This window comes from Squalius cephalus, assembly GCF_949319135.1.
Source record: "Squalius cephalus genome assembly, chromosome: 6".
Taxonomy (NCBI): Eukaryota; Metazoa; Chordata; class Actinopteri; order Cypriniformes; family Leuciscidae; genus Squalius; species Squalius cephalus.
In genome coordinates, this window is record NC_137127.1 from 42,838,484 (window position 1) to 42,849,692 (window position 11,209).

The following is an 11,209-nucleotide window of genomic DNA, read 5'->3' on the forward strand; positions in this document are numbered from 1 at the left end:
TATTTGTGATAACGCATAAAAAATAAAAAGAGAGAGAGAACCAACAAACTATTAGGCCTAATAACTGATTATGTTGTAGTCAGTGTATTTCTTACTCTAAGCCTTTTGTTTTTCTATGCCTTTTTTTCTTTTTTTTTTGCATAGTAAACCCCAACCCCCCCAAAATAAATCTGTAATGTTTTGTGATTCCTTCATATTTAAAATATTTAAATCATATTTTCAACTGGTAGGGTCATTAAAAACAATGTTAAGAAAAAACAATCAATACTATAATGTAATATGCTATTAATATTATTTTATTAATTATGCATATAAAAAAGATCTTATTTACACATTTTACAAGTAATCAAAAGTCACAGTATAGACAGAAATTCCAAAATTTCTTTTTTCTTTATCAGAATATATAAACATTTTCAATATATATAAAAATGTGCATAAAGTGCATAATATGTGTTGTTCCACCTGCTCCACCTGCTGTCATATACAGGCATTAAAAACGTCCTGTAAAAACATTCAACTTTTTTCAAAACTACGTAGAGGGCTTCCTCCTCTTCATCCCACACAGGATATGGAAGGCGGACATTTTGGAGTGGGTTTTCTGTGAGGCTCCTGGAGACTCTGGATCAGTATCTGGGTCAGAGTGTGACTCCGCTGCTTCCGGAACAGCAACGTACACTGGTAAAACAGGAAGAGACGGCGATAAAGAGGTTTGTGCCTGATAATCTTCAGATAATCTTGACTCTTGTTCCTCAGAAGAATTCAGGCCCCTCAAGTGGATCACAAAATTCGACGTCTGCTGTTCCAAAGACATAAAATCCTCTTGGATCTCAGAAAACTGTCACCGGAAAGAAAAGAAAGGATTTACTGAACAAATCAAAGCATATCAAAGCAAGAATATGCTCTTTCACACTAGTTTTGTCTGTTATAGTTTTGATTCAGTCATAAACTGTCAGAATATCCCCTGAACATCTCAGTATGAGTGAATCTTCATCAGAGGCTGTTATTGCCCAGTGATATATTATACAGTATACTCACATAAAGCAAATCCTGACTGATTGATTGTTTATATCATCACAAAAACGTAGACTGTATTATCTATATAAAAAGTAGGATATATATTATATCCAACTTTTTCTCATACATACTGTAATGTACACTCAAGTAAAGTGATAACTGCCTGATTTTTTTATTTTGTTGATAAATGTAACTATATTATCGCCCAGCTCTTCCATTACCGGAAACTAGTGATTACAGTCTATGAAGTTATAATTATGGATATTTTTTGTAAGATATTTTTCTTTAAAAAAAATTGTATGGATTACTGTTATGATGGATGGATGAGCTTTTTTGGGCTTCAAAATCTCAAAGCTTGGAAGAGCTAGGATATTTTTTATTATAACTCTGATTGTGTTTGGCTGAAAGAAGAAAGTCATATACTCCTAAAATGGCTTGAGGGTAAATTACGGGCTATTTTTCATTTTTGGGTGAATTGTCCCTTTAAGTCGCTGTGTGAGGGGACATTTCGAGACTCACACCTATAAGTAAAAGCGGTTTTCAATCCCAAAAACGGACAGAGTGAACATAGCCACAACAGTGTACTGATGTAATCCACTGCTTGAATGTAAACTATATCATCACACAGCTCTAAGCTGCGAAATGTGACAATAAGGCAAGAAGATATTAAGATATTAAACATTAACATCATGGTGAAAAGCGCTTTGACTTGACTATCTGTTGTTATATGTGAATGTCTTCATACCAGATCTGTGTTGGACTGTAATAATTCTTTGCTCCATTTAGAGTCGATGCTGGTACCAAAAGTCCCGGCCAGACCCTGATGGCTGCTGCGAAGTGCCTGAGGAAAAGTAGCCAGCAAAACCACACTTCATTTCCCACTTTATAATATGAAAGTTGCTGTGTATACTTGTCTTGCTATACCTTCTGAAAATATTCTCATAATTACGTTAAAACCTGTCAAATGATTCACAAAGGACTATATATATGTGTGTGTACTGACCTGTAAAAGGTTTATATTGGTTTCCAGCTGCGTCCGGCACTGTTGGACTTTGCTTTTGAACTGACCGAGTTCCGCGAACAGGTTCTGAAGCACACACGACACAAATAAATACACATATATCAGTAAACATTCATCACAGAAGGTCAACATAATACTGTACATGGCACAGACGTGCGTCACCTCAGTGTCTGTGAGGACGGCGTGAGGGTCGTGGGCTTTCTGTGTGCTGTCAGGGCTCAGAGTCACTCTGGTGTGTAACTCCTCCAGCAGAGCCCAGCGCTTCTGTAACGCGCTCTGAACCGCACACACACTCGCCTCACACTCCCGCTGAACCTGCAGCAGGGAACGCAGAGAGCTCATCCTGACACACACGGAACATGAGCATTAGAAACTATTGGAAAACCCACACTTAACAATACAACACTGTAACATCATAAAACACAATTCTATCTAGCCATGATAAGACAATACACCAGTGCAATAAAGAATGAGTAGGCGTGTGTCTAATGTTTGTCATAAGCTTTTGATAATACAAGTGTACAGTGTGAAAAAGAAGTAAACTTTAGCTTACTTTTACAAAGAGTACTTACTATGGAAATTATATACTTTAAAAGAAAACAGTTAATAGGAAACTAAATGTTTTCGGACCATTGCATGTTATTTACAATTAAAAATGTATTATAGTTGAAATGTATATGAAATGCTATTACTTAAGTACATCTTTAAATGTAATTTCATAATTACTTCTGCTGTCCTTGAAATATGGTTAAAGTGAACTGACAAGCATTTAAGGTAAATAAGCTAAAATATACTTTAGTATCTTTCCTACTGAAACTTGTATGTGATGTATTTAAATATATCTGTAATTACACATTTATAACAATGAAGTAAAGATGCAATTAGTACATTTAAAATATGTTAATTCTAAATGTAATATCAAATAACACATTTCAGTCGAAATCATAATCAAGTACTACTTTAGTATGTTAGTCAACACATAAAAATAAGTGCACTTCTTTAAAGCGTGATCCAAATTTAAATTAAAAATATATATAATATGATATTATTACATAGTACACTTTTATATAATCTGCAGGTACAGTTTTTTAAAGGGTCATGAACTGTTCACTGGGGTGTATTTATAATGTAAGTATGATTTTACATCAAAAATTGTCATCATTTGGAAATAAAAGGCATTTTTCCTACCCTTATTTTAGCCCACTCGCTGTGATTGGCTGACATCTTTGCATATTAAATCGCTAAGTATTACATGTGGAACTCTCTCAAAAACTTTTAGCATGTTTTTACTATTACAGCTCTCAAGGTTGACTAATCGTGAAAAGTGTTGATTATATCATCATATCTAGATCTATAGAGCATTTGGGGGCAGAAATCCACGGAATAAGAGAAAAATGCCTTGAATGTCAGAATCGCAATGCAAAAAAAGATGGTCTTCATTTTTACAGATTATTGTGGTCGAAGACACCATTTGAAGCTAAACACACGTTTATGGTTGCAAGCCAGTTGAAATGGACCTGCGAAGATTACACTATTATTTAAAGCATGAATTTGATGTAAACACTAGATCTACATAATATTCACATATACAGTTCACAGGGGGCATAACTGCATTAGCCCTACAGTTACAGCATAAAATAATATTTAAACCTATAGATTACATTTATATCACTATAACATTTTTATTTCACATTTCAGACTTTTTTTCCTCGCAATTGCGAATTTATATCTCCCAATTTGGACTTTATAACTTGCAATTGCACATTTATATCCCAATTCACACACACAAAAAAGTCAGAAATGCGTGAAATAAGTTCACAATTCTGAGGGGAAAAGGCAGAATATCGAGTTCATTTTCTGATTTTTCTCCTCAGAATTGTGAGATATAAACTCGGAATAGTGAGAAAAAAAGTCAGAATTGTGAACTTAATTTTTTTATTCTCTTATTATGTGGCTTCCATAGAGTGCTACTGCAGAACTGTCATTTTCTGCCACTAAGTAGGCCCCGCCAACACAAAACACGTCATTGCTGTTTGCAAACACCCAAAGACTATTACGCCATAGATAGGCGCATTCCACAGTCGTTCTCTGGGCTTGGTTACAATAAAAGCTGTTTTTGGACTAACAAGGAAGTTTTCAGTTCTGAAACTTACAGGATATTCTAATAGTATGACCTCTTATATGTCAAAAGCTCAGTTCATGACCCCTTTAAATATACCTTTTAAGATTTGAAGTACACTACAAGTACACATTCAATACAATTAAGCAAACTTCTTTTTACAAGGGGTTATTTCTCATAAACATTCAAATGAAAGCATGTTTCTTCGCATGTCAGTTTGCTGTCTGAAATCATACATGACATGACAGGGTGTGAGACGTTTTAAGTGGAGTTCAAACATAGAAACAGCCACACATATTGAAGCCTGAACAGTTTGTGACAATTGCTAAATATTTGTCATATCTGTGTATGTAGATCTGTACAGCTCACCTGTCCTGCAGGTAAGAGCGTATCTGGTTAACTCTTTCTTGAATCGCACATTTCTCATTCCTCTCCTTCTCTTCCTCATAGGCCCCCCCACGGAAAGTCTGAGACACTGCCTGAATGCAAAAAGACAAAAGACAAATGATTGGTATCTATAAATGCTACTAATTCATGTCTAGCAGGATCAACAAGAGCAGTCTGTTTACAACGCTACATGATTTGACATATGTAATGAATTCGACATGACATCATAATGACTATACTAACACATTCCATTAATGACAGTTCATTCTGACAGAAAGTAAGGATGGGCCTACAGTACTGTGGTTCAAATATGTTAATGCACCATCCATCCTTAAGAGACAAACCTGTAGTCTGGTGAGGAGGCCTCGTATGTGGGGCTCGCTGGGGTCCGGCAGGGGCTCGTGGAGGAGGGACACCACTAAACCATCCGCTAGAACATTTACCAAGGATTCAAGATGACCTGCATCCTGCTGTGGATTTACACTGATACAAACAAGATAAATGAAATTAATGGTTTTAACCACAGGAAGACAGCGGCTGCATCCAAAATCATAAACTTCCCCACTATAGTTGGCGAAAAACAGTAGGCCTATGTGTCAAAAATTCACAGTACTCATAAAGAGTAGGCAAAAAAGTACCCAGATGACCCACTACTACCGGCGAGGTTCTGAAGTGTGCATATGATGGACACTTTACTATCCCATGAGGCCACGGGAGAGTACTTGTGAATGGCAGTGAAGTGAAGCAACTGACGCGATGGCGAATGTAGTACATCTGACATTCACACACATTCATACTATAAAGAACATACTTTTTTAGTGGTTGTCAAGTAAGGAGGTTTATTAAAGGCATTTTCTGGGTTCAGTACATGTTAAATCTGTGGCATCATGCTATTGATTTTGACAGAAAATACTTTGGGGTCATCTCTCAAATCATTCAAAAATTTAATAATTTGTATAGAAATACTAAAGCCAGAAGAACTAAACATTATATTTGTTACCATGAGACCAGTGAATTAAAGGAGAACTCTGGTCAATTTTAACATTGAGCTAATTTTTTTGTACATTTGGAGTGCTGTCAATACAGAGAACAACGACAAAAATCGGTGTTGCCTACACCGAGTTATCATCTTTTTAAAATTTGCACCCTGTTGACTTCAGTGGGGCAAGTTTTAAACCTGCTTTTAGCCTCTTAACATCCTTGATGTGTCATTACAAGTGCACAGGTCATGTGAGTGATTCCTTCGGGGTGAACGCGGGTCAATCTGACTGCAGTAGATGTGAAAGATATGAATAAAAGTGATATTTATTTAGCCAGCGCTCATACCTGTATTTACATCCTGTTTTCGGTTGAAGTCCATAGTAATCGATTGTCGAGTTCACGCGCATGATCATAGGTACTAAACCAATGTGCGCGAACTCGACAATCGATTACTATGGACTTTGACCGAAAACAGGATGTAAATACAGGTATGAGCGCTGGCTAAATAAATATCACTTTTATTCATATCTTTCACATCTACTGCAGTCAGATTGACCCGCGTTCACCCCGAAGGAATCACTCACATGACCTGGGCACTTGTAATGACACATCAAGGATGTTAAGAGGCTAAAAGCAGGTTTAAAACTTGCCCCACTGAAGTCAACAGGGTGCAAATTTTAAAAAGAGGATAACAAGGTGTAGGCAACACCGATTTTTGTCGTTGTTCTCTGTATTGACAGCACTCCAAATGTACAAAAAATGAGCTCAATGTTAAAATTGACCGGAGTTCTCCTTTAAGTCCTGTTCACACCAAAAACAATAACTATAAAGATAACTTTAAAAATTGCTATATTAGCATCCACACTAGCAGATGATATCATTGGACGCAGTACTGTCACCTGTCTCTTTAAATGCTTGAGCTCTTAAAGCAGGATTCTGATTGGCTGTCATTGTTTTATTGTTTATCAGCTGGGGGAAAAAAATGATTGAACCCAGAAAATTCCTCTTCTATTCCATTGCTGGTCAAGCTGATCCACATTTGATTTTTAAACTGCTTGAATCACTGGTTAAACTATTTATTCTTGAAATTTTGTGACTTTTTCTCATTTGTGCGTGCAAAGTTTCGACATATAGGTGTTTTTTTTGAAAGGCTATAAACATTTTGGTGACTACGATGGTGTCAAATTGAACGAGTCAGGTAAAAAAACAGAAAAGCTTTATTTGTAGCTTGACTAAAATATGAAACACATGAGAATTTTAAGAAATTTAAGACTTGAAATGAAGGGCTCATCTTCTGAATCATCCCAGGAGAATTCGCTGTTTTATTCTGTGTCTGCGCAGATCATTTTGAATATAAAAATATGTGGTTCAAATTGATTCCTATCACAAAGAATGGAACTAATTTAACACAATAGGAGTTCATCATTTCTTATATTTTATGACAAGCCACAATAAAGGTTTTCTGTGAAAGCATGAATCTTAAGTGTTTTTCATAGTGTTGATTCATGGCCAATTGCATGGAAACAAACTCATATATCTCATATCTCATAACTCATATCATATTTTCAACACAACAGGAGGGTTAAATGTGCAATTATGTGAACAAGAGAATCTGGATTTGTTCTCTCTCACCTGGCCTGCTGCTGCTGGGTTTCAGCAGATTTTCTCACTATCACCTCACCATTGTACGGTAAATGCTGAGAAAATCACACATAAAAATACAGCAATGTTTAATTACGTGACATTTCAATTGTAGAAGATGGCAAAGGATGCAAAACTAAAAGCACTATTGCTTTGAAGCCCATGTTAAATTCCTCTAGATCTAAGAAGTCAAACAAATTCAATAGTAGGCTGACCTGCTTTACTTTCTGTCCATAACCGATCAGGAAGCGTAAGGCTGAAGCACAAAGAGCCGTCGCAGCACACATCAGCCCAGCGAGAAGCAGTCGACCCACGGCTTCAGTCAGACTGACAGACTCCTCCAGGACAAACAACCACACGGCTGCTATCAGAGCCAGACACTGACTCCAGTCCGGCCAGTTTCTCCAGTGCAGTCTGAGAGAGAGTGAATCATAATATCGCCACTGTATAGGCTAAACCAAAGGAATCTGTGAGTAATGCTAGGGTCTTGTGGTGGTTGCCAGGGAGTTGCTATGTTGCCATACCCTGGTAATCCAGAGTTCTCGCGAGAGCACAAGTTGAATTTGCTCAGCGAGTTACTCTGGTGTCGAGTAATGATGCTCATTAAATATGCCCCTCGATCTGAGCTGCACCAATCACATCGGGTCAGAGGCGGGCCAGAGGCGAGCTAAACAGATGACGACAGCGCTGCGATGTCGAAGTCATTAGTAAACATTGCAAGATGGCTATGGATGAACACCAGTTGTTTGAAACGGCTTTGGCCGCTACAATGAACGAGTTAGACTTGCATTTTTATCTAAAAGAGGAACAGAAGACGGCGCTCGAATCGTTCCTTTGCAAGAAGGGCGTTTTTGCTGTTTTGCCGACCGGATACAACAAGAGTCTAATCTACCAGTTAGCTCCGCTGGTAGCTAAGCGTATGGGGTTTGTTGTGATTGGTCGTAGTGTTATCCAATTGCGTGCAGTGAGATTTTCAAATGCATGCTTGGTGCCGGCCCTCGAGCTGGCCGATTTTCATTAGTCGACGCCAGACCATTAATCTTTCAGATTTAGGTCTGGATTTCCAGGCTAATGTTGCCATGCGGTCGGCAGGTCTATATATAATCAGGTCCCTCCTTTAATGTAAGTGGGATTGTTTTTAGCCTGTTTTATTTTCTGTTTTAAGTCTGAACATTTATTGCAATTTTGAACCCCATTGACTTTAACTGAAAAGACAAAAAAATAAAACACTGAGGCATTTCTCAAAAAAAAAATTTTTTTTTAATCTCTTTAAGGGAATCACTCACTACGGAAGTATCTGTAGTAATCAGTATAATCATCTATGCGTTGTGTACAGTAGATACAGTATGAGAACTGAGAATCTGAAACTCTTTTCCCTTTTGAAAAAGAAATACACTTTAGCATACAACTCCAAATTCAGAAAAGTTGTGTTAAAATGCAATAAAATCAAGAATCTGTGATTTGTTAATTCGATTATAATTCTATTATTTAACCTTTATTTAACTGACAAAAGTACAAAGAAAAGATTTTCAAAGGTTTCACTGACCAACTTAATTGTATTTTGTAAGTATAAACAAATTTTGATTTGATTTGTTGATTTCAAAGAATTTAGGCCTTTCACCTTCTTCCATACATACAGTAATATTGTGAAAATATTCCAGAGAAATCTCAGTCCGTGTAGGGCAATGTAGGGCACCTCTGTTCAATGTGTGTGACCTTTGACCCCTCAGATGGCACTTCATGAGAAACCATCATGCTACTGTTAAATACAGCCACATGTGCTCAGGAGTACTTTGGAAAACTGTTGTCAGTTAACACAGTCTGTCACTGCTTCAATAAATGCGTCTTGAATCTCTGATACACAAGGAGAAAGCTATACATGGTGTTTGGTGTTTTTACCCCCCAGCGGCACCTTCCAGGCAGCGAGGGGATGGGTAGGTTTAAGGTTAAGGTTAGGGTTAGCTGCCTGGAAGGAGCCATTGGGGGCTAAAAACAACATCGAACGCTATACATCAACTCTATGCGGAGATGCGGCAGAGTTCTCTGGGTCCCGAGCTCATCTCAGATGGTCCAAAAGACAGGAGAAATGTGTGCTGTGCTCAGATGAGTCCATGTTTCAGCTCGTGTTTTGGAAAAACAGACATCGAGTTCTCAGTCCCAAAGACTAAAGGGACCGTTCAGAATTTCATTAGCAACAGGTGCAAAAGCAAACATCTGTCCTGGTATGGAGGTGCATCAGTGCAAATGGCATGGGTGACTTGCATTTTGCATGTGTGTCAAAGTATCGTTGACATGGAGTCGTATATTGGGATTGTACAGAGACATGGCATCAAGATGACATCTTTCCTGGGAAGCAAGAACATGCCAGGCCTCATTCTGCACAAGCTAAAACTGAGTGGTTTCTAGATCGGTCTCGTATTGAAAAGGGGAATCAGACAACGATGAGTCGAGCAGCTGTCTTGGATCAGGAAAGATTGGGCAAATATTCCACTTGCAGAACTTCAACAGTTAGTATATCCTCAATTCCCAAATGATTACATTTAAAAAGTGTAATTAAAAGGAAAGGTCATGTGACAGTTGTAAACATGCCTCTGTCACAACTTTTTTGGAGTGTGTTGCAGCCACCAAAATAAAATAAAAATTCATAAACAAAATTCACGTAAGTTGGTCAGTGAAAACTTTGAAAATGCACTTTTGTCAGTTAAATAAAGTTTCAAGAGAATTAACAAATCACAGATTCTTGTTTTTATTGCATTTTACAAAATGCCCCAACTTTTCTGGATTTGAGATTGCATTAAAACTTGTTTGTCTTGTGTGTATTTAAAATATGTATAATTGCACATTTGTAATAAGGAAGTTGCAATTTAGTACATTTAAAATATATTAACTTTCAAATGTAACATCAAAAAACACTATAGTTAAAATTGATGTGTTGACTAACATACTAAAGGACATGTGAAGTACATGATTATAATTTTAAGTTAAAATTATAATCATGTACTTCACATGTCCTTTAGTATGTTAGTCAACACATCAAAATCCTTGTAGTTCTTGACAAAAGATAATTAAAACATAAAACTTTATTTTAATGTGTCCCTTAAGTACTGATTAATAGTAATTAACTACATGTACTTACTATAGGGTTAGTTAGGGTATGATTAGGATTTGGTTTAGGATTAGTTGCATGTAATGCCTAACTTATAGTTATTACTAGTAAATACATGTAACGTGTAACAAAGACATATTAGAATAAAAGTTTTGCCAACATTTTAATTTTACATTATTACAAAGTGCTTAACTGTGGTAAGGCATGAAAGTGGTAAATGTTGTACTTTTGAGAATAGAATAGCAGGACACCACAAGGGCACATTCAATACAATTCAGCACACTTCTTTTTCACAAGGGTTAATCCACTCTCTCTCAGCACTCCAAACACCCACCTCATCCCTCTCCACTCTCTTCCATCTCTCTCCTCCGCCTCTCGTTTGATCATCTCGTCCTCCTTCTCTCTTCCATCCTGTCCTCCTCTGCCTCTTGTCCCGCTCGGCTCCCAGCAGCTCCACACATGTCCCGCGCTCAGCTGAGGCATGAATCCTCATACACGTCCAGCGTGAAGTGTTCGAGTCGCTACAATCATGCTGTGGAGACCAAACACTGGATTTTCCAGTTGTGCCAGTCGGTCCAGCAGGTTTAATTCATCAAAGACTAATGTTTATTGTTTTCCTTGTTGGGTTTTAAGAATGTGAGGAATGTGGTATGGTGAGGGAAGTTGGTGAGGCACTTCCCAACACACACCTGTGCCAGAGCCACCGCTCCCACAAGATGTGTCATCATATATAACAGGTCACGATACAAAATAGGCTAAAGCAGGTGTGATCCTTGTGAAAAAACAAAAGTTAACAGTATGAATGTGCACTTTTATTGTACTTAAAATCTTAAAAGTAGCCTAGGCTATATTTAAAACAAACTAAAAAATTTAGCATACAAGCAGATATTATATGAATATATGAAGAAGAAGAAGGACGACAAAACGTGAGGGATTCTCC

The 11,209-nt window shown here is 37.3% G+C and overlaps 1 protein-coding gene across 1 annotated transcript; it reads right to left on the reverse strand.

Moving 5' to 3' along the window:
• Window positions 1-276: 276 nt before the first annotated feature.
• LOC307160363 (uncharacterized protein) lies at window positions 277-11,028 on the reverse strand. Its single transcript, XM_079874427.1, has 10 exons — window positions 10,959-11,028; window positions 10,604-10,801; window positions 7,379-7,577; window positions 7,155-7,219; window positions 4,886-5,024; window positions 4,524-4,633; window positions 2,198-2,378; window positions 2,018-2,101; window positions 1,760-1,855; window positions 277-835 (listed from the first exon to the last, which is right to left on the reverse strand). Exons 2-10 carry the CDS (start codon window positions 10,750-10,752, stop codon window positions 530-532), a joined length of 1,329 nt encoding a protein of 442 aa, XP_079730553.1. The 5' UTR covers window positions 10,753-10,801; window positions 10,959-11,028; the 3' UTR covers window positions 277-529.
• Between the last annotated feature and the right edge of the window lie 181 nt (window positions 11,029-11,209).

Excerpts from the sequence above, each read along its gene's own strand:
- LOC307160363 (XM_079874427.1), bottom strand. The coding sequence starts at position 10,752 with ATGCCTCAGCTGAGCGCGGGACATGTGTGGAGCTGCTGGGAGCCGAGC. Across the intron at positions 4,634-4,885 it reads GCCTCCTCACCAGACTACAG|GCAGTGTCTCAGACTTTCCG; the intron begins GTTTGTCTCTTA and ends TTTTGCATTCAG. Across the intron at positions 2,102-2,197 it reads CCGTCCTCACAGACACTGAG|AACCTGTTCGCGGAACTCGG; the intron begins GTGACGCACGTC and ends TGTGTGCTTCAG.